At 39.7% G+C, this 24,212-nt stretch overlaps 1 protein-coding gene across 2 annotated transcripts in view; it reads left to right on the forward strand.

Annotated features, from left to right (window-relative positions):
- Window positions 1-24,212, forward strand: part of LOC136863303 (cationic amino acid transporter 2) — a 282,617-nt gene that overhangs the window by 250,657 nt on the left and 7,748 nt on the right. For both annotated transcript variants that reach the window (XM_067139685.2, XM_068225906.1), the window contains 3 exons: window positions 16,414-16,580; window positions 18,595-18,761; window positions 18,875-18,983. In XM_067139685.2, the coding sequence (XP_066995786.1) occupies window positions 16,414-16,580; window positions 18,595-18,761; window positions 18,875-18,983 (443 nt within the window). The remainder of the gene's footprint in view (window positions 1-16,413; window positions 16,581-18,594; window positions 18,762-18,874; window positions 18,984-24,212) is intronic.

Consider the following 24,212-nt stretch of genomic DNA (forward strand, 5'->3'; position numbering starts at 1 on the left):
GTACCGCAACATGACAAATACCATGGTTCTACTTTTCTAGCGATAAGAACCATTATGAGGGGCTGATGACTTGGATTTTGGACTCCTTTCGAGTACAAGCATCATTGATTCAGTATAGTTTTATAGAAGCAGTCCCTTGGTCAGTAATACTATTGTTTTACGCCAGCTTCTATGCATGTGGGGCACTGTGGGTCAGTTTCACTGATCGTTTTAAATTCATTCATTCTTTGTCGTCACATTTTGCATTGTGGTCAGTGGAGGATTTTGGGTTTTTAATTTGTCATTTCATTTCGTCTCATTTCATACCATTAGGGGCCGATAACCTAGATGTCAGGCCCCTTTTAACATCAATCAATCAATCAATCAATCAATCAATCAATCAATCAATCAATCAATCAAAGACGAGTCTACGGTAGGAGGCAAGAGGTCAACTCGGAGAGTGAGGGTATCTTGGTTGGGTGACTGGCTACTCTTTCCAAGTCAAGTGCCAAAGCATGGGTTCGCACAGCAGAAACTAGTCCTACATAAACATACTCTGTGAACAGTAAAACACACACAAAACCAATAATAATAATAATTTCGTGTGGCTATTTCTAGCCGAGTGCAGCCCTTGTAAGGCAGACCCTCCGATGAGGGTGGGCGGCACCTGCCATTTGTAGGTGACTGCGTGTTATTGTGGTGGAGGATAGTGTTATGTGTGGTGTGTGAGTTGCAGGGATGTTGGGGACAGCACACACCCAGCTCCCGGGCCACTGGAATTAACCAATTAAGGTTAAAATCCCCGACCCGGCCGGGAATCAAACCCGGGACCCTCTGAACCGAAGGCCAGTACGCTGACCATTCAGCCAACGAGTCGGACACAAAACCAATGAAAACTAAGTTCTTAAAGTATTTATAACGTTGTAGAATTTGGATGCCAAATTTAATATGCATTCATGTTACAATTTCAATATAGGAAATATCAAGCATGGTGTAAAGGATCAATATACTTTACTACTACTGCTGCTGCTGCTACTACTACTACTACTACTACTTAAATGATGATAAAGGAATGTAGGTGGACATTAATCAATATCAAGGGTAACTTTAAACACAGGCCGAGATTGATTTCTTTCTTCGACAATGATATGTCGATACAAACTTGTATTGTCAGTGGACTTAAACACAATCATCTTAGGAATTCCATAGCTCATATATAAACCGTAATCATCTTAGATATTTTTCTTTTTTGCTATTTGCTTTACGTCGCACTGACACAGATATGTCTTACGGCGACAATGTGATTGGAAAGGCCTAGGAATTGGAAGGAAGCGGTTGTGGCCTTAATTAAGGTACAGCCCCGGCATTTGCCTGGTGTGAAAATAGGAAACCACAGAAAACCATCTTCAGGGCTGCAGACAGTGGCGCTCGAACCCACTATCTCCCGATTACTGGATACTGGCCGTACTTAAGCGACTGCAGCTATCGAGCTCGGTCTTAGGATTTCAAATAAACCATTACTTACAATCAAGTATATTCATAAATTTGCATTAAGTATTATGATTGTCCAAAATAATTGTGGAGTTCACTTCCATTGCTTGTTAGTGTAGTTTCTGATTCTGATACCTTACTTCCCTTTGGCGAACCCAAGTCCTCTCTAGAAAAGGAAATAAAACTCTTACTCATTGTAAATAAATAAAACTGAACTACTCTTTAAATTGGCTTGAGGCTACTGGGAAATAAAAGGAAATAAAACAACAATGTGAAGGCTCCTGTAACAATGACAATAAATACACGCAATACAATTAAATAATTCAATGCTGTATCTGCAGCTGGAGTACTAAAATACGAAGCGTGTTTTATAAGTAAGGTCCGTTTTGTTGTAGATACTAGTAGTTTGCGCGCATATCGCAACAAGTGTGTGCGTCGTGTACCGGCATGCCTCGGGAACAACTGTGCTCAGTTTCAGCTCTGTAGCTAACCTGTACGGTTCTGTTCTGTGCTTTCAAAATGTTTAAGACTATCAACTCACCCGCCACGTGAGGTTCGGTCAGTGATACAGTTTTTGTCAGCAAGGAACCTGTCTGCTGCAGAAATTCATTGACAGATTTGCGAAGTGTGCGATGATACTGTTATGAGTGAAAGCAAAGTGCGTAAGTGGGTACGAAAATTCAAAGATGGCCATGACAACGTCCATGATGAGGACTGCTCTGGTCACCCTTCTTTGATTACAGACAATTTGGTGGCTTCAGTTGAAACGAAGATTCATGAGAACAGGCGCTTCACAATAACAGGTCTCTCAAACGAATTTCCTGACATGTCAAGATCAGTGCTTTACAACATTGTTTCTGAACACCTAAAGTTCATGAAACTGTACTCCCGTTGGGTCCTGAAACTCCTAACAGAGGACCACGAAAACCAAAGATTTGAGTGTGCGATGAAGTTCTTTACTCGTTATGATGAAGGAGGTGACTGTTTCTTGAGTCAGATCGTAACTGGAGACAAAACATGGGTTTCGCATATCATGCCCGAATTGAAGCAATAGAGCTGGGAATGAAGACACACACACTCGCCTGTAAAGGTGAAGGCCGAACAAGACTCTGTCCCAGCGCAAAATCATGGCGTCGGTGTTTTGGGATAGGCATGGTGTTTTGTTGGTCGACTTCATGCAACGAGGAACCACTATCAATGCAGAGGCATACTGCCAAACCCTGAGAAAGCTACACAGAGCGATTCAAAACAAAAAACACGGCATGCTGACAAAGGGAATTGTCCTTCTCCATGACAATAAAAAGACCTCGCACTGCAGGTCAGACCCGTGATTTATTGGACAGTTTTGGCTGGGAAGTTTTAGACCACCCATCCTACAGTCCTGATCTTGCGCCAAGCAATTACCATCTATTCCTCCACCTCAAATATCACCTCAGTGGCAACCATTACAATGATGACGATAATGTGAAAACGGCAGTGAACTCTTGGTTATCGGAGCAAGCGGCAAGTTTCTATGAAGAAGGTATTTTAAAATTGGTTACAAGGTATGATAAGTGTTTGAACAAACTTGGCAACTATGTCAAAAAATAGTGAAGTATGTACTTTCTGAAAATAAATTTACTTTTCTGAAATAACCTTTCGTTGTGTACTTACTTTCAAATGGACCTTACTTAAAAAACACGCCTCGTAGCATACATAGAAGACATACACAAGTAACATGGTGAAATAATAAATATCCATGAGGTAACATCTTGAAGGAAACATGGTGTACAGGATGTAGGAAAGCTAAAATAGGACATTAATACAATCATCATGCACTATCTACTCACAATACTATTTTATTTCTGAAGAATTTCCTCTTCACATGGTATTAAATATGTTATCGATGACCTTGCCTCTAATATTTCACATCCTGTGATTGGATTTAAATGTAGGATGATCCCCAAACTTCAATTCACAGATTAAATGTGTAAAATATGAGTTGCCTCAGAGTGAAAAATATGTTCTAACTCATACAAATCTTGCTAGCTAAGAAATCATATTCCTCAAATCATAAACAAAAATGTCATTCAAGAAGACCGAACATTTTTGCAGGGTATGGCACCAATAATGTAATATTCACTCCTGCATCATATCATAAACAGGAGCTGCCTGGCCGAGGCGGTAAAGGCATGCTCGGTTCACCCGGAAGGACGTGGGTTCGAATCTCCGTCAGGAAGTCATAAAATTTAAGAAACGAGATTTCCACTTCTGGAGGTGCATGTGGCCCTGAGGTTCACTCAGCCTACACCAAAAATGAGTACCAGGTTAATTCCTGGGGGCATGCATCCCTTCACATTTACTACAATTCTGAAAGACATCGGTCCTCTCCCTTTGTGTTTAAGGGCTAGAAGACAGCAGGAATTGTGAGCGCCACCATTAATTCATTATGGGTACCTCCAATGTACCCATAAAAAGAGTGCAGATATGCAGAACACTTACTTTAAACCAGGAGATGGACACACAGACAGGAAGCACGGTACTGTATTGGCTGGGAAGTGGGTGCCTTGGGTCAAGTGTCGCAGTAGCTCAGATGGCTAGCGCATGGTAGTATGTGTGATTGTTGATGGTGCTTGAGGGTTAGATGGTTCAAGTCCCATGCAAGTAATTTTTTTAAGCCAGTTGACTGGGATGTGGCTACGTTGTATACTAAATACCGGTATTTTTCACAGACTGATTTGTTTATTTGGCCCTGAAAAGGGCCGTTGGTATGGAGCTGGATTGATAGAGGCTAGGAAACATGTGACAGAATTTCAGTTATCCACGTCGTTTAACGCAGCACCTGCTCGAACTGACAACCTCCGTGGTCGATACAGACCTGCGCGCGATGTAAGTACTGTCTCGTCTGTTACAACATCTCTGGTGAAACGGATCGGCATGTCTCGGTGATGAGCTGTCTACGGTGACAAGGACTGGCCTGTACGTACACCAGTTGTTTTACATGGCCCCGTAGAAAAAAAAAATGGGCATAAGATCGGGCGATCTGGCAGGCCAGGGGACAGGTCCTCCCCTTCCTATTCATTTATCAGGATAGGTCACATGGAGATGGTTCTGGATGACCACCACTGCATGCGCTGGAGCTCAGTCATGTTGAAACCACATCCTGCAGTGGTCAAGGAGTGGCACATATTCCAAAAGTGGTGGTAGTTCATCTTGGAGAAACTGCAGATAGCATTGGCTGGTCAGATGGCCCTCAAAGAAATGGGGACTGATGAGGTGATCATCCACGATTCCTCACCATACATTCACGCCCCACTGTACCTGAAAGGCTGTTGCATTAAATGGGGATTATCCACACTCCAGTAATGGATATTATGGCAATTAATGGTTCCACTGTTGTGGAATCTTGCTTCATCCGTAAACAAGAGAGCCGCTAGTAAAGCAGGATCAGTGTCCACATGCTGTCAGATCCATTGACAGAATGCCACCCCGGAATCCAAATCATGACCATGAAACTCCTGGCATAAGTGCAAATGGTACGGGTAAAACCGGTGGTTATGTGCGTACACCAGTTATTTTACATGGCCCCATTAAAAAAAAAAAAAACCAGGGACATAAGATCGGGCAATCTGGCAGGTCAGGTGACAGGTCCTCCCCTTCCTATAAATTTATCAGAATACGTCGCATGGAGATGGTTTCGGACGACCACCACTGCATGCTGTGGAGCTCCGTCATGTTGAAACCACATCCTGCAGTGGTCAAAGAGTGGCACATGTTCCAAAAACGGTGGTAGTTCATTTTGGAGAAACCACAGATAGCGTTTGTCTCCTGTGCAATGGCCCGTGTGCTAGTATGAGGATTAGGTACGTCGGAGAGTCGAACATGATCTCTTCATTGTCAGCAGATGTCACGGGATGATATTCAACAGGCCATGTCCTTCCCAGGGATGCAGTATCCTGCAGGTGTCTTTCCACACTCCGATATGTCATGCCCGTCGGTTGTCGTCTATCCGGATAACGTTCTTGGTACAGGCGTTGTGCCTGGTATGCGTTTCGTCTAGCTTCTCCTTAGGTAAGTTATATATCCACATACTCATCACTGGAATACATCTCGAGGCAGTAAATAAACTTTGTGTTGTGAATTGCTTCGAAGGAGGGGAGTTCGCACAGCTACATACTTACCTGCCATCGCATGTTCTAACATATCCACAAAGACACACACAAAATGCTGTCAGTTGGTACAATTATTTGTTCACATCTATTTACAAATTAAACACACACATAACCTTAATCACTGCTGTCGCACACAAAACACTCACATCACAAACCACCATTTTGACAATTGCCTATTACTGCACATGGAGATTGCAACCTTAAAACACAGTTGAAACGGATGACTGCTTAAAAGCATGTTATAACATGTGGTTACAAGTATAACCTGTTAACTCATAACTCGACTAAACAATAACTCATCGTTACCATCAAGACCACCTCTCTATATACGTGCCTGGCTAGGCTTCCAGAAAGATACATTACCAAAATACCTTCTTGAAAATTCTAGAGAGTGCCTAACAACATGATTATAATGTACAGTATATTCTACCATGATCTAGTGCCATTCTGGAAATTACAGTTGTTTCACAATTTTGTAGTGGATTACAAATTATATATATATGTATGTAGGAATAAATTATATACAGGTTCTTACATTAATTGAACTGATATAAATGTCTATATACAGTACCGTTGCATGACATAACCTCACAAACAACGCAATCATATCGTATGTACATATGATGTAATAATGATACAAATATTAACTGGATGAAACACTTCATAGCCATACAAGTAGTAGTAGTAGTAGTAGTAGTAGTAGTAGTAGTAGTAGTAGTAGTAGTTCGAGCTCAACACTTGCATTCTTTTACCCATGGGTGAGAGAATGTTGTTTTCAAGTTATATCCGTTTATCACACTTGCGTCAGTTCTTATCATTCCAATAGAGCACACTTTGCCCTACCTGTGATCTATGAAGCTTGGAACATGTACAACGTATCTAGCTGGCCACAGACCATCTCCTCATCCTTGTCCAACCCAGCACCATACCCAATGCGATGATACATACGGTCTTTTACAGGGTCAAATAAACCAAATCATTCCTTGGAAGCTATCAAGTATGCAACCTTACCACATCCCAGGCAACTGGCTGTTAAAAATTCTTATGTGGGATTCGAACCTCCTACCTCGAGCACTGTCCACTATCACATATCTCCCCGCCCGCTTACCATCGACGCTTGACCAGCGGCGCCCAATTCCCAGCCTATACAGTACCGTGCTCCTGGTGTGTGCGTCCACCTCCTGTTTTAAAGTATGTGTTCTGCATGTCTGTACTCATTTCACGGGTTCATTCAGGGTACTCATAATGAATTAATAGTAGTGCTCACGATTCCTGCGGTCTTCTAGCCCGTAAACACATCTCATTATATTATCCCGGTTTAGGGAGAGGGGCCGATGTCTTTCAGAATGATAGTAAATGAGAAGGGATGTATGAAACTGGATCACAAGGTGCTGGTGGACTACCCAGTACAGGGTGAACCCAAACTCCACCAACAAACTTTCGGGAGTTGTTCAGGGATACCTTCCAAATATATTAGTAAAAGGGGCCCGTGGTCTCCGGTGACTCATTGCAGAGTAATTTCATTTCGTTTGGTTTGTTGCCCCAATTAGCTTTGTATCTGTATTACAGTGAAGAGTACCTGTAAGGGAACAGCTCTGAATTTGCTGTACTGTACGGTACACTGACAGAACAGGTTGAACATAGTGTGTTAAAAAGTGTGTTTTGTCTGAGGGGTTATTGCATTACTCTGTTTTTTGTGTTGTACATTTTCGTTATTGCATATTGCCGGCCTTTTCAATGTTGTGGAGGTATTTTCTCTGAAACAAGGATGATTGTGGTAACAAACCAAATAAATTAAGTTATTACTCTGTAATGAGTCGTGACAAGAATAATAGGTACTAAAAACAGTTAAAATAGGCAGGCATATAGGCCCTTAAATTAGCCAAAATAGGCATGTAAATAGGCACTAACATTCAAAATAGGCAACAAGATAGGCATGAAAAAATGCCTATAATTTAATAAAATGACAATTACTATAAAAGGAATTTACAACAAGCAACGTTTCAATGTTTTCCGGTAACAGTCTGGTTCTCCTGTTGGCCAGAATGTTTAGCACTGAGAGAAATTTCCCAACATCACAGGAAGTGATTGAAGAAAACTTCAATGAAGCCACTTCATCTGGTTTTAGTTCAACTGCTTCATATACCTCACATCATAGCACCCTGGCTATTTTTACCGTCACTTTCCATCATGGAACTTTTTGCTGACAGCGGCTACCTTCCCAGTGGTTCAATCAAAACTTCTGACTTCTTCCATAACCCTAAATGACTCCACCGGTGGGAAAACCAATTGTCTCCATCTCGATGATTGCTCCCAGCAGCTTGTTGAATTTTGAAGATGCTTCAGTTTATGCAGGGGGATATTAGCTCCCACCATTGCAGTGCACAGGTCTATAGAAAATTGTTGTTGGTCGCTGTCACAGTGGACTGGTAGAAAAGCTGTGATGACAACACTTTCTGTATTCGTGTCACATGCATCGCAGTATTTCTATATTGATCTATATGTTATCTTTTCATATTTGATCTGAAAAATAAAATTTTCCTAAATTTGAATGTTCTTATATTTCTTCAGCTGGGCTAATGGGCAATAATGCTTAGTATAAACATAATGGCGTATGGCCTCCGGAGAGGTCTGGTCAATCAATCACTACTGATCTGCAATTAGGGCAGTCGCCCAGGTGGCAGATTCCCTATCTGTTGTTTTCCTAGCCTTTTCTTAAATGATTGCAATTATCTGCAGGAAGCCAATAGTAGCAGTAGGCCTATAAATCAGAATTATAAAGCAAATAATAAGACATTCAAAGGTGGGCAATATTGCCCATCGATGAATGATACACTTTCCAGCCTCATTGATCAAAAGAATAAACTTTACAGTAAAATAAAAAGACAACAACTTAGAGTAAAAATGGGCTGTGATTATGCATCACAGCAATTGATAAATGACTACAAACTATTATGTAATCAGGTAACAAAGCTTAAAAGACAGTTGGAAAATGCATATTTCATAAATAGATTAAGTAATGCCAAAAACAATCCTTGGAAAATTGTCAATGAAATCTTAACATCAAATTTTAACAAAAACAGGAATTTCCAACTCAAAGTTCAAGATAATATTGTGACTTGTCCAGTAGAAATATCAAAATTATTTAATGACCACTTTATTAATATAGGAAAAAGTTAGCTACCAATACTCCTACCCACAAATCGCCTAATATTGGAAATGGGCCAAGTAATTCACTGTTTTTGAAACCTACTAATGACCTTGAAGTTGTGGAAATAATAAGAAAATTAAAAAATAGCAGCTGTAGTGATGTGCACGGTGTTAGTAATAACCTACTTAAGAGTCTAGCTGTGCATTTAATTCCATGCATTACAAAGTTAATCAACAAATCGTTAAGTGAAGGTATTGTTCCACGTGAGTTAAAAATTGCCAAGGTCATTCCTGTGTATAAAGGGTCTGATAAATTCGATCTTAATAACTACAGACCTATATCAGTCCTTCCCATTGTGTCAAAAATCCTAGAGATAGTGGTCAAAGATAGGCTATTAAAATACCTACAATGTAATGACTATTTTTATCCATACCAGTACGGATTTTTGCCTAACTCTAGTACCTACAATGCTGTGGAAGACATTATTATTAAGTTACAGGAGTCCTTAGACTCATGTATGGTAGCATCAGGCCTTTTTATAGATCTTCAGAAAGCATTTGACACAGTTGACCATAACATTTTATTACTGAAGTTGGAAGCAGCAGGGGTTAGAGGTTTAGCACTTAACTGGTTTACAGATTATCTCAGAGACAGGGTACAGTTCGTTAGTTGTATGGGAGCAGAAAGCAAGTTGCAGACTATAACAACTGGTGTGCCTCAAGGTTCTGTTCTAGCACCAATATTATTTCTTGTATTTGTCAATGATATTGGTAACTTGCCGCTGTTTGGCAAATTGTCATTATTTGCTGATGACACAAATATTTTCTACACAGGGAATTGTACATATAATCTTGAAGAAAAGATGCAACATGACATATCTTTAATCCAGACCTGGCTTACTACCAACCGCCTAAGAATTAATCATATTAAAACTAACTATATCATATTTCACAAACCATTATGTACATTTCCTCTGGACATCAACTTGAGTTTCTATGACCAAGTGGTACCTCGTGTTCAATCAACCAAATTTCTAGGACTTAGCATAGATGAGTCGCTAACTTGGGAGATTCACATCACAATGCTGTGTGATAGAATAACTCCTGCTATTGGTGTACTCAGCCGATTAAAATACAAAGTTTCTCGTGGACTGTTGAAGAGTATTTATCATGCACTAATTGAAAGCCACCTGAATTATATGATTCATATCTGGGCATGTTGCAGTAAAGAACAATTGGAAAAGATCAGTATCTTACAGAAAAGAGCACTGAAAATACTCTTCAACTTACCCACCTTAACACCAACCATACAGGTCTACCAGTATTGTAATGTGCTGTCACTAGATGGTCTTCGTAAAAAAGCTTCAGCTATTATGTTGTATAAATTGAAAAATGGACAAACTCATTCAAACACACTTTGCAACTTGAATTCTGACATACATTCATACAGTACAAGAGGATCTACTAAAATTCACTGTAAATCATCGAAGTCTACTAAGTATGGCACTAATTCTTTATGGCATTTTTCTGTAAAGTTTTCCAATAGCCTTCCTGAGCATATTCGAGAAGCCGCTAACTTACCCATCTTTAAAACCAAGCTTGTTAATTTTCTAAAAGTAAAAATGCCAAGCCTATAGAGTACTGATTTAGTATACTATATCACTGCTGTTCATATTTGGTTTCTATCACTAGGATACCTTAATATTATTTTTATTATTCTTCATTGTACAGTATATTATACTTTTCTCCTAGAAGCTGATGTTCTAAAATCTCATCTTTGTTGCCAAATGTAATTAATATTATAATTATTCATTGTACAGTATATTACATTTTTGTCCTAGAAGCTGATGTTCTCAAATCTCATCTTTGTTGCCAAATGTAATTATTTGTACTGCACCATTATGAGCCTTGGCTCAGGTGCCTCTTTTGAAAAAAAAAAAAAAAAAAAAAAATTGGAAATTTATTGAACATCTCCCTTGGTAAGTTATTCCAATCCCTAACTCCCCTTCCTATAAACGAATATTTGCCCCACTTTGTCCTCTTGAACTCCAACTTTATCTTCATATTGTGATCTTTCCTACTTTTAAAGACACCATCCAAATTTATTCGTCTATTGATGTCCTCCCACGCCATCTCTCCACTGACAGCTCAGAACATACCACTTATTGCAGGTTATAAATTTCATTTTCCTTGTCCGTATTGAAGATCTACTTGTATTGTATTGAAAAGGTGGCAATTGACAAAACTGAAGGAATTGTATCACATACCACTTAGTCGAGCAGCTCGTCTCCTTTCTCCCAAGTCTTCCCAGCCCAAACTTTGCAACATTTTTGTAACGCTACTCTTTTGTCGGAAATCGCCCATAACAAATCAAGCTGCTTTTCTTTGGATTTTTTCCAGTTCCTGAATCAAGTAATCCTGGTAAGGGTCCCATACACTGGAACCATACTCAAGTTGAGGTCTCACCAGAGACAAATATGCTCTCTCCTTTACATCCTTACTACAACCCCTAAATACTCTCATAACCATGTGCAGAGATCTGTACCCTTTATTTACAATCATATTTATGCGATTACTCCAATGAAGATCTTTCCTTATATTTATACCTAGGTATTTACAACGATCCCCAAAGGGAACTTTCACCCCATCAATGCAGTAATTAAAACTGAGAGGACTTTTCCTATTTGTGAAACTCACAACCTGACTTTTATCCCCATTTATCATCATACCATTGCCTACTGTCCATCTTACAACATTATCGAGGTAATTTTGCAGTTGCTCACAATCTTGTAACTTATTTATTACTCTGTACAGAATAACATCATCTTAAAAAAGCCTTATCTCTGATTCCACTTCTTTACGCATATCATTGATATATATAAGAAAACATAAAGGTCCAATAATACTGCCTTGAGGAATTCCCCTCTTAATTTTTTCAGGGACAGATAAAGCTTCACCTACTCTAATTCTGAGTTCTATTTTCTAGAAAAAAAGCCACCCATTCAGTCACTCTTTTGTCAAGTCCAATTGCACTCATTTTTGCCAGCAGTCTCCCATGATCTACCCTATCAAATGCCTTAGATAAGTCATTCGCAATACAGTCCAATTGACCTCCTGAATCCAGAATATTTGCTATATCTTGCTGGAATCCTACAAGTTGGGCTTCCGTGGAATAACCTTTCCTAAACCCAAACTGCCTTCTGTCAAACCATTTATTAATTTTTCAAACATGTCTTATATAATCAGAAAGAATGCTTTCCCAAAGCTTACATACAATGCATGTCAAACTTACTGGCCTGTAATTTTCAGCTTTATGCCTATCACCCTTTCCTTTATATACAGGGGCTACTATAGCAACTCTCTATTCATTTGGTAAAGTTCCTTCATGCAAACAAAAATCAAACAAGTACTTCAGATATGAAACTATATCCCAACCCATTGTCTTTAGTATATCCCGCAAAACCTTATCAATTCCAGCTGCTTTTCTAGTTTTCAACTTTTGTATCTTACTGTAAATGTCATTGTTGTCATAGGTAAATTTTAATACTTCTTTAGTATTAGTCTCCTCTATCTGGACATTATTCTTGTAAACAACAATCTTTACATACTGCTGACTGAATACTTCTGCCTTTTGAAGATCCTCGCATACACACTCCCCTCGTTCATTAATTATTCCTGGAATGTCCTTCTTGGAACCTGTTTCTGCCTTAAAGTACCTATACATACTCTTCCATTTTTCACTAAAATTAGTGTGGCCACCAATTATGCTTGCCATCATGTTATCCTTAGCTGACTTCTTTGCTAGATTCAATTTTGTAGTAAGTTCCTTCAATTTCTCCTTGCTTCCACAGCCATTTCTAACTCTATTTCTTTCCAACCTGCACCTCCTTAGTCTCTTTACTTCCCTGTTATAATATAGTGGATCTTTACCATTCCTTACCACCTTTAAAGGTACAAACCTATTTTCACATTCCTCAACAATTTCTTTAAACCCATCCCAGAGTCTGTTTACATATTTTATTTACCTTTTTCCACCAATCATAGTTGCTTATTAAAAACTCCCTCATACCTGTTTTATCATCCCTATGGTACTGCCTAACAGTCCTAATTTTAATCTCTTCCTTTCTTTCACATTTATTTTTAATTACCTCAAAAACAGCTTCGTGATCACTAATACCATCTATTACTTCGGTTTCTCTATAGAGCTCATCTGGTTTTACCAGCACCACATGAAGAATATTCTTCCCCTCTAGTTGGTTCCATCACTTTCTGAATCAGGTGCCCTTCCCATATTAACTTATTTACCTTTTGTTGCGGGTCTTTTTCTCGTAGACGGGCTATTAGGCAACCTGCATGTCTGTGAAAATGAGGGCCCTACCTAGGGTGATTTCTAATGCTGAAAACGCCACACACATCTAGCCCCAGAGCCATTGGAATTAACCAATTAAGGTTGAAATCCCCGATCCAGCCAAGAATCGAACCTGGGACCCTGTGAACCGAAGGCCAGTACGCTGACCATTCAGCCAACGAGTCACAGTATAAACAAGCATTTGTTTCATAGAAAAACTATTAGAGGTGGTGTTTCTAGAAGTACAAAACTTTAAAGTAGGAACAAGAGAATTTGTAATTTACATGGAAATATGTCCTCAAAAATGTTCAGTTCTAATCTGGCAGTTTCCTGTCGAGTTCACTGGGTGAAAAAATAATCAAAATGACGTGAAACGATACTTGAGTAGCATAGAGGAGAGATCCTTACTATATGCTTGCCAGAAACTCGCCAAGCTGCCCCTAGCAGAATTCTTACTTTATAGAATTAAAACGGAGGCACTATAAATCTCAGATTTGTGAACATTTTATTTGTTGCTATTTGCCGACTTTGGCCAGCTGGGTCAGCTGTCATGAAGACTATTTTCTGTTGCCTGCATTAGATCCTGCATCATGTGCGCCCACAAGGCTGCCATCCTCGTTGAAATTTAGAAAACCGCGTGATTTGAAATTGTTGTGGCATGGGACAATAAACTTACTTTTTGTAACAATGTAGCAAGACTCTAGATGGGATGCTAGAGCTTACGCACCCCAGACTCTCTTTACTTGCCCCCCCCCCGCCCCTCCCTCAGCACAAGGGTTACTAACCGGACCTCACCAATCCAGGCCAATGGTCTTTTCGCTGGCCTGGTCTTGTAAAGATTGTAGCCTTGTTAAACACGCTATGATGTCGTCCAAGCCATGCCAACTAGCCTCTGTGAAATCGTCCTTGCTGCACCACATTCGATCTTCAACCTATGTTTCGCGAAGACTCAGCGGAAGCATAATAGAGTTCACTAGAGCCTACACATAGCGCTGGTGAAAGTTACTTACAATTTTAAAAAAATTACATTTCAGTTGTAGTTCACTTCTGTGACGTAGTAGTTAGCATGATTAGCTGCCACCCATGGAGGCCCTAAGCGCACAGCCAACTCGCCCGGTGATTTTTCTTTGGGCATTGCCACAGACAGACATACTTCTTCATAATAAATCACAACATGTTCTGAAGATAAAGTGTTCGCGTACAACAGTTCACATCGAGGAGGAGGTATAAGGGTTCGACGTTGATTGATTCTGGCATATTTCTTAGAAGGTTGGAGGGGTTGAAGGCTTCGAGGTCAAATTGTTCCTGTTTCTCCCGACAGAAATTTCCCAAGAACTATTTCTGGTGACTTCCAAGAATTCCCCTTTTTGTTCGTGGGGTAAACAGGTCTTGAGAAATGAGAAGATAATACTGTCGAGTGTATCAGTTACAATACTGTACAATGCACTGAAAGAACTTTGGCTTCTTTAAAATAGATTCAAAAGGCATGAAACAGGCAATTATACTCCAAATAGGCACAAACCCCTGAAACAGGCATTTATAGGCACAATAAAACCAATTAAATCTAGCTTAAAGGACCCTAAAACAGATTGATATCTCAAAAGCCTCTGTTTCTGAACAAAGGAATAAAATAGGCACATAGGCAAATTCGCATCTCTAGTAATAAGCCACTAGAGACCACAGGTCCTGTATACCAATATACTCAGAAGGTATCTCTGAACAGCCTCGGAAAGTTTGTTGGTGTAGTTAGGGTTAACCCTGTATGCGAGTACGGTTCTAATTCGATGAGAGAAAATTTTTTTACAAACAAATAATTACCTGTGTAAGATTATATATTTCTTTGGAACATGAATAAAGCATCTATCAGTGCAGAATTAGGCTACCCAGAAAAAAATTGGAAGAGGAAAATCTATTGAAAATGTTATCGAAGATACCTTTCTAAGTATCTTCTCTCATCCCAGTCTAAGCCTCGTTGTTCAGTAGAATCACTACTAATAATGTGTGCAGAATTATTTTAAGGAGGGTCATTATTAAAATTGTTCACAATTTACTTTATCGGTATTCTAAATGTTTGGTATTATAATAATAATTATTATTATTATTGTTATTATTTAACACATCTCCTGCAGTTGAAATGTAATTTCTATGTATGTTGAGGAGTGCTAATCCATTCAAAAGAGCATTTTAAGTAGAATTGCGCAAATATTTTCATGGAAAAATGCCACGGGTCGTTGTTAGATCCGCCCTGTCAGTATTTGTTATAAATTCATTAGTTTACACTGTTATTACTCATACACGTTTTGAGAATTGCCATTCTATTCATCAGCAAATTTGAAATCATAAACCAAAATTCCTCATATTCTAAGATCCATTAACCTATCTTACACTAAAAACATAAAATTTTTAACACACACATACTGCTTGTCTAAATTGTATTAAATAGCTGTTAAGTTCATGTTTGGCTGGAGAGTAAGAAAGCATTCATTGCCCCAGTACAGTGTAATAAGAACATGTACCAGGCACTAATTTCAAAGGCATGGCAGGATTGTTTGATCCGCTCTGTTTACGTTTGGATAAGAACCTTCATAGGATGAGTTTGTCCAGTATAGCTCTGCATCATGGGGCAACTAATTCTGCACTGCAGAACAATCAACATAATATGTTCCACAACAATTAAGTTTGTAATGTGTCTGCTGTATTTTATTACATGGTCTGTATTATTGTACCTTCTTAATAAGTAGCATGACATTGATGCCCTGCCCCCCCCCCCCCTCTCGGTCTCTCTCACTCACACACACAAAAAATAGACAAGGAGGGATACATGCTTTGAGAACCATCACCCCAGTTAGATCACTGGCACTTTCTCAGAATGCTGAATGACAACTACTTGTCCCACATTGGTGATGTACGATATACTGTACGTGCCACAGCCCCGAACTCGGAAAGTATACTCTTGAAGAAAGGGAGGGTGGACTGTACCTTATGTCGATAGGTGTTGTTACTCTGGTGGTGAGGAATTGGAGGAGAGAAAACTATTATGGATTTTTAAGACAATATTAAAATATGTTTATTTTAATATTAAAAACCTGGTTAAACATTCTGGGGAGGGATCCAAGTCAGTAATCCCCACCTTGTGTATGCTTCTGATTTCAAAACTGTAAATTTCAATTTTGCTATTTTTGCACATTTTCACTTTGAAGTATGCATTACAAGTAAATGTTGCAGTAATTAATCTTTCCTCATATTCCTTGACTTGTAAAAATGTGACCGAGTTTATAAAGTATGATGTTTTAGGTATGAAGATAATACTTCTCTTCCTCAAGCTGTTCTGCAAGATCGTAAAGAGGTTGATCCAGTAAGGTTGCTCATTCGGTACATTAAACAACTTTTCAACTTATCTATGATGAAGACGCCAAGCACTACATCAGCACTGATTGCAAAGTGTGGTATAACGGTTTTCAGTAAGTATTTCTGAAAATATAATGCACAAAGAAAACTATTTTGTTCATGAATTATTTGGCTGTATTTGGTGGTATCATTAGGAAAGGTGCCCCAGGACTTCATATACAGTAGGAAAAATCCAAGTTTTGGTAGGCATGGAGAAAATGCCAGATAAATTTTGATTTGTAAAAGACAGATTCAGAAGAGTCAGTCAGTCTAGCCACAACAGTGGATCTAGATCATTTAATAGGGCATATTGAGGAACAATCTTTTCACCAGAATGTAAGGTATGATTATAAATAAACTTTTGTCAATCGTATTGAATATCAGAGTTAGTTCCATGGATTGAAGCATGTAGCAGTTAGCTTGCATTCAGGAGATAGTGGGTTTAAACCCTGCTGTCACCAACTCTGAAGATGGTTTTCTGTGGCTTTCCATTCTCACGCCAGGCAAATGGTGGTTTTGTACCTCTGTTAACACCAAGGTCAGTTCCTTCTGAATCCTATCCTGTCCTATCCTATCATCATCTTAAGACCTCTCTGAGTCAGTGTGACAGAAAAAAAAAAAAAAAAAAAAAAGAATTCAATACGAGTATATGAATTCCAAAAATTGCAGATAATATCAAGCTGTTAAATTAGTGTGCATTTCAGGTAAAATAATTAGTTGATTATGATATTTAGTCACTCAAATAAAAGGAGTGTATGTTCCTCACATGTAATATTTTATCAGACTTATTATCAAAATATAATTCACCTTCCATGTGGATACCCAGAATAAACATTGTGTTTATAGGTTCCATTTTTTCAGAGTGTACCTGCAAGGAACTTACACAATATGGTACCCTGTGCTCATTCATTTTTTTTTTTTTTTTTAGCCAATGTACAACAAAGGAAGGTCATAGAATTATTTACTAGTTCAAAAGTAGGACATACGCTGAGTTGGCAAATCAATCTTGAAAGATATATTATGCATATGTTGGAAAAAATGTATTGTTATAATGAGAAGAGCGGTTTTGAAGACTAATTTTTGTGATTTTGGAGCAGGAATTCTACATGTACATGATAGAAAATTAGGGAAGAATATTCAGCCAAAGAGCAGACCCTCTCATAGACGTGCTAATCTCTATTCCGGAATGTCAAGAAGATTGTTGGCTGATGTAAATGTTATTTGATTTCACAGTTCCTCATTAGTAGTTAAATGTAGTAATAGTTATTTCAAAAACCAAACCTGTGGCAGAACAGCCCATGAAGAGCCCTGGTCTGCCAAGACAACTGCTGTTCAGTCAAATGACCTGCAGATATTGAAGTGTCACATAGTCGGCATGACAACCTCCTCAGTTTGTCTCATGAGGCAGAGTGGAACCCATTTCAGCTTCTAGTCCAGATTTAAAATTCCTGGATTGGATGGGAATTGAGCCTTGGGCCTCCAGGAAAAAGGCAGGCATGCAATTCCTACACCATGACATGGGCTTTGGTGGTTAGACATGTGAGAAATAAAAACAGGACTAGCAAAGCAACTCCGTATGAACATGAAATCAACACGGAGAATTACTGCCTGCGTTGTATGCAATCTCTGGGTGGAAAATTTAATTCTTCCGAAGAAGTTATTCTTTTTAGCCTTTATATCATTTCCATAATCATTTCAAGGCTTTTGGGCTGCCTTTGACCAGAAATGTGAAATACTGGCAGTACAACAGTTTCCACCAGCATTGGGACCTTTCAGATCTGTTAACACTTTTATTGCTCTTTCAAAACTGAGTGAACCTTATTCCTGCATGCTAATTTGTGATAGGAGGGATATACCTGGGACTCCCTAAAAATCAACATGTTTTGCTAACCACTAAAATAGTGAGTCAGTATTCCCCAGTCATAATTCCCACTAATAATACAAATTGCTTTAAATTTCATGATGAGGGACATTTTGTTGTAAAACAAATGGATTGGACTTTTTAAAATTAGATATGTAAAAGTACTACAGTATATAATGTAGGCCTATATGTTTCCTTAAATAAATTCATCCCTTTTTTTGTTTCAGGTATATTATCAATTCTTTTCTCTGCTATATTTATCTTTGGCACAAATCTTGTAGTTTCTGGAGTTGTCTGGATGGTGGTACTTGCTGTGATATTGTGTGTGTTCTTGCTAGTGACTCTACTGGCAATAGCAAGGCAACCACATTCAAATATGAAACTCTCATTCAAGGTATAGATCCAAGTTCATTAACAGCCTTCAGATTGATTTTGGAGATATAGTTCTTACAAAAATGTCACAGTATATTTTATGTTTTTTATAATACTAAGTCACATTTCTTCCAGGTTCCACTGGTTCCTTTTATACCTGCTCTTAGTGTTCTAATAAATATTTACTTGATGATGATGCTGGATTATAACACCTGGATCCGTTTCTCAGTTTGGATGTTGCTTGGTAAGTTGAAAATGTATTACTGTAGTATCAAATATTCTCCCTTTGTACATTTAATGAAACTACTGTGGAGTAACACACAGAATATTTTCAATTCTATCCACATGCAAAATGGAAGTAAGAATATAAAACTGGCTAAGTCAGCAAGCAGTATGAAGTTAATGATGTTATGACTAATAAGAATGAAATAACAGCACTTCAGAGAGGAGGAGGCTGACATTGTAGCACAAATAATGGTGATGCTCAATACCGCAATCAAAGAAAACTGGACAAAAATAAATGAAATGGTTTTTAAAGAGACATGTACTACAGTTGCAATAGCGAAGCCAGGACTATGGATCAATAACAATGCGCTGGCTTTGGAAGTATGGTATCAAAGATGCAGTACACAAGAAGAAACTGTTATCATGAATTTCTCAATTACAAAAAAACTGACTCATTTGAAATACCTACAGACAGTCCATAGGAAGACAAAGAAGGCCATGAATGATCACAGCAAAAGCTGTTCAGTATGGAAGCCTTCATGAAAAACTCAATACACATGAAGATCAGCACATCTACAATAAGACCTATCTGTGTCAGTGCGACATAAAGTAAATTGTACCGGGCAAGCTCAAAGCTGCTTTGAGCTTGCTTCCGGTAGATAGTGGGTTCGAACCCAACTGTCGGCAGCACTGAAAATGGTTTTCCGTGGTTTCCCATTTTCACACCAGGCAAATGCTGGAGCTGTACCTTAGTTAAGGCCACGGCCGCTTCCTTCCAACTGCTAGGCCTTTTCTCTCCCATAGTCACCATAAGACCTATCCGTGTCAGTGCGACGTAAAGCCAATTGTAATAATAAAATTTAAAAATTTTAAAATTCTAAAACAAAAACCAACTCATCAAATCAAGCTCTCATGAGATAGAAGATGTCTAATATTTTTACAACATCAATGATGAAACAATTACTAATTAATAGAAACAAAGCAAGAGAAAACTTGTGAAGCTACTTCAAGAATGTCTTGACTGAGGAATTCCCTCACCTGCCAATTTCAAACATCAATGCCATCACAGAACATACTAAACAAAGAAATGCCACTGAAGTCAGGACTGTTCTGAAGCAAACAAAGCCAAGAAAAGACAGTGGCCCCAGAAACCTTACAGCAGAACTTTGGTGCTTTCAAAAATGGGATTCCATAGGCTGGTTGAATTGCTCATAAACTAAATTAAGAGGAATGAACTTCGATTGACAGCAAACATTTTTTTAAAATTTGCTTTACGTCGCATCACTATAGAAGACAACGGGATAGGCATGGGAGGAAGTGACCATGGCCATAATTAAGGTACAGCCACAGCATTTATCTGGTGTGAAAATGGGAAACCACAGACAACCATCTTCAGGGCTGCCAACAGTGGGGTTTGAACCCACTATCTCCTGAATGCAAGCTGATGACTTTGTGACCCAAACCATGCAACTGCTCACTCGGCAACTGCAAACAGAGCATCACTGTACCCATCTTGAAGTGGAAGGGAGAATCCTGTCAAGCTAATAAACCCTCAATGCAACTTCTGAGCCATATTATGAAGGTTCTCAAAAAACTATTCTCAACAAACAGATATGCATAATAATCAAAATTAGCAAAAACCTAACATTATTTTTGTGAAGAATTTCTGAATTGGAGGTGAAATCTGTGTGCACATATCCTAACTGAGAAACACAATTAGAAGGATAAGCTGCACTGTCGTGTTTCCATGGAACTTGCATACCACATGATCTCATTTGGCTAGCACTGACAACACTGTTCAAGAATATCTTGTCAGTTGTATGCATCTGCTTCATACAGTACCCAGAAGCTATGTCCATACCACTGCAGGGGCATCTGAAGTCTGATAACTTTTGCATGGCAGTGAGAGTCCACTAGGTCACAGCCATATAACCAATTCTGCTTATCATAGAAAAACTCATATCGACCAATACACTGGACCCTTCTTCACACTGATACTAGCTGCTAAAAACAAGCATGATATTAAACACCCAACCTAAGTATGGAATAATGTAGGCTGCAACTCAACTAAAGGAAAATTTAATATATGATGTCTGACCCACAAGAAATTTGAAGAAAAATGTGGAATCCATGGTATTTTAAAAACCTCTTTTCAGTTTTCCTCATTACCATAGGTGTTGAAAATCATAATAGAGTTGGCTGTGTGCTTTGAGGCACGTAGCTGTTAGCTTGCATTCAGTAGATGTTGGGTTCGGACCCTGCTGGCAGCAGTGCTGAAGATGGTTTTCTGTGGTTTCCTACTTTTACACTAGGCAAATGGTCTCTCCCTTCCTTGTCTTAGCCTTGACCTATGTCGTCATTGCCATAAGACCAGTCTGTGTTAGTGCAGTTTAAAACAAACTGGAAAAAAAATTTGAAAACTATTAATGAAAGGTCCTTCTTACTGGACAAATCAGTCTCTCTTATATTTTCTTCCTCATTACAGTTTAGCTAGTAACTTCTTATGTGGCCAGCAGGTAAAATTCATGCACTGCATGGTCATAAGAGGTACTGTAGGTACTAAAGGAAACTTTCTGTAAGAATATTCAAATATTTAAATCTGCTATCACCTAGCAATTAAATCTGTTCCATGGTAGACTAGGAAAGCTCAACTATTCTATAGTCTTATTCCCAGCGCTAACAGATATTCTGAATGTGGTCCGACAACTGTTTTTTCACATAAAAAGAAAAGACTACACTACAAACACCATGGCACTACCAAGCAACCACTATTCATCCCAAAGACCTGCAGATTATGAGGTAATGGGTGGTCAGCATGATGAATCTTTTGGCTGTTGTTGGCCTTCTGCTGTAGACTGGGGCTGCTATCTTACTGTCAGATGGCTTCTCAGTTGTTCCTACATAGGCTGAGTGGACCTCAAACCAGCCCTCAGGTCCAGGTAAAAATCACTTACGTGGCTGAGAATCAAGCCCGAGGCCACCCGATGAGAGGCAGGCACACTACTCCAACACTGCGGGGCCAGCTATTTTACATATACTCCAGGAAAATGCTTGCATAGAACCTTTTTTTGAAGTCCAGGACAACTATCCCAGTCCTAGTTTATTACAGCTGCACATCATCGTTGGTTTGAAATTACCTCCTATGTGCACATTCATCGCTTTTTGCATTCTTGTTATCATTGGATTAAATATTTCGAGCTGGACCATTCTGTAGTTCCTTCTATGTGAAGAAATTACATTTTAGTGACTTTTAGGACAAAATGATCTCTTATGTGATACGTCAGACTCTGTCTGGTCAGCATACTGGTCTTCGGTTCAGAGGGTCCGGGTTCGATTCCCAGCCCAGTTGGGGATTTTAATCGCTTCTGCTTAATTCTTCTGTCTCGGGGACTGGGTGTTTGTGTCAATCCCAATGCTCTCCTCTTCATATTCACACAACACACTACACTACCAACCACCACAGAAACACGCAATACTGATTAAATCCCCCCATATAGGGTTGGCATCAGGAAGGGCATCCAGCCATAAAACAGGGCCAAATCCACATGTGCGACGCCATTTGCACCCGCAACCCCACAGGTGTGGGAAAAGCGGTAGGAAAAGATGATCTCTTACGTGATGTATCAAAAATGCAGACACAAAATTACTCCTACGCGAATAATCATTGGTTAGCCCCCGCAGTCTAGGGTAGTGTGCCTTCATTGTACCTGGAGGCCCCTGCGTTCTATTCCCGGCCAGGTCAGGGATTTTTACCAGAATGTAATGGCTGGTTTGAGGTCCACTAAGCTTACATGAGAACAATTGTGAGACTATCTGATGGTGAAGTAATGGCCCTAGCCCAGGAAGTCAAGAAAGACTGAGAGAATTTGTGACGGTGACCACACGTCGCCTCATAATCTGCAGACATTCAGGCTGAGTAACTGAGTAGTAATTGTTTGGTAGGCCAAGGCCCATTCGGACTCTTGTGTCATGGGGCTCAGATGGTGAAAAGGGGAACTTATCATTATTAGAATAATATTATCCAAACTTTTCATGACTTATCACATGCAATTATTAAATACACTGGCAGAAAAAATATCCAAACACTTGTGCTAGATTAACGAATATTGGTAGGCATGTTTATACATCTGAAAGATGACGTTGGTTCAGATTTCCCGCAAATTGCATTAATATAGGGTTAGTAGTGGCCTCGTATCATTGCAAATCAGGTTTGCTTTAAATTCGGGCTGTACTGTGTGAAAGTGTTGGTTACCTGTGAGATTGGACAGATTGACTGTGAGTAGGTCAAGAATGCCTTCACAATGACTAAAAGGCCAGCATCAACAGCTCACTGCAGTTGAATGAGGCCACATAATACGGCTACGTGAAGGTGGATTTTCCTTCCGCACTGTTGCAGAATGACTTGGCAGGAATGTTTCCACTGTGGATGTGTGCTAGCAGCAGTGGTCAAGAGAAGGTATGCTCACAAGAAGACCAGGCTCTGGACGACCCCGTGGTACCACAGAGAGGGAGGACTGCTGTATTCAGCTTATGGCTCTGGCACAGTGGACTGCGTCTGCAGCAGCAATTCGAGCGGCAGTTGGCACCACAGAGACAGAATGAACTTTTCAAAATTGGTTACTTGAAGGACAGCTCTGAGCCAGACTCCCTGCAGCGTGCATTCCACTATAATAATTTTGTGTGGCTATTTCTAGCCGAGTGCAGCCCTTGTAAGGCAGACCCTCCGATGAGGGTGAGCGGCATCTGCCATGTTTTTAGGTAACTGCATGTTATTGTGGTAAAGGATAGTGTTGTGTGTGGTGTGTGAGTTGCAGGGATGTTGGGGACAGCACAGATACCCAGCCCCCGAGCCAATGGAGTTAACCAATGAAGGTTAAAATCCCCGACCCGGCCGGGAATCGAACCTGGGACCCTCTGAAACGAAGGCCAGTACGCTGACCATTTAGCCAACGAGTCGGACGTGCATTCCACTTACCCCAAACCACCGCCGTCTGCGACGTCAGTGGTGTCAAGTGAGAGCTCATTGGAGGATGGAGAGGAGGTCTGTTGTGTTTTCCGATGAAAGCTGGTTCTGCCTTGGTGCCAGTGATGGCCGTGTATTGGTTAGGAGGAGGCCAGGTGAGCACCTGCTTTCCACCTGTCTGCGGCGTTGACACTCTGGACCTACACTGGGAGTTCTGGTTTGGGGAGCATTTTCCGATGACAGCAGGAGCACACTCGTGGTTATCCCATGCACCTTGACTGCAGA

Source organism: Anabrus simplex, chromosome 2 (genome assembly GCF_040414725.1).
Source record: "Anabrus simplex isolate iqAnaSimp1 chromosome 2, ASM4041472v1, whole genome shotgun sequence".
Classification (NCBI taxonomy): Eukaryota; Metazoa; Arthropoda; class Insecta; order Orthoptera; family Tettigoniidae; genus Anabrus; species Anabrus simplex.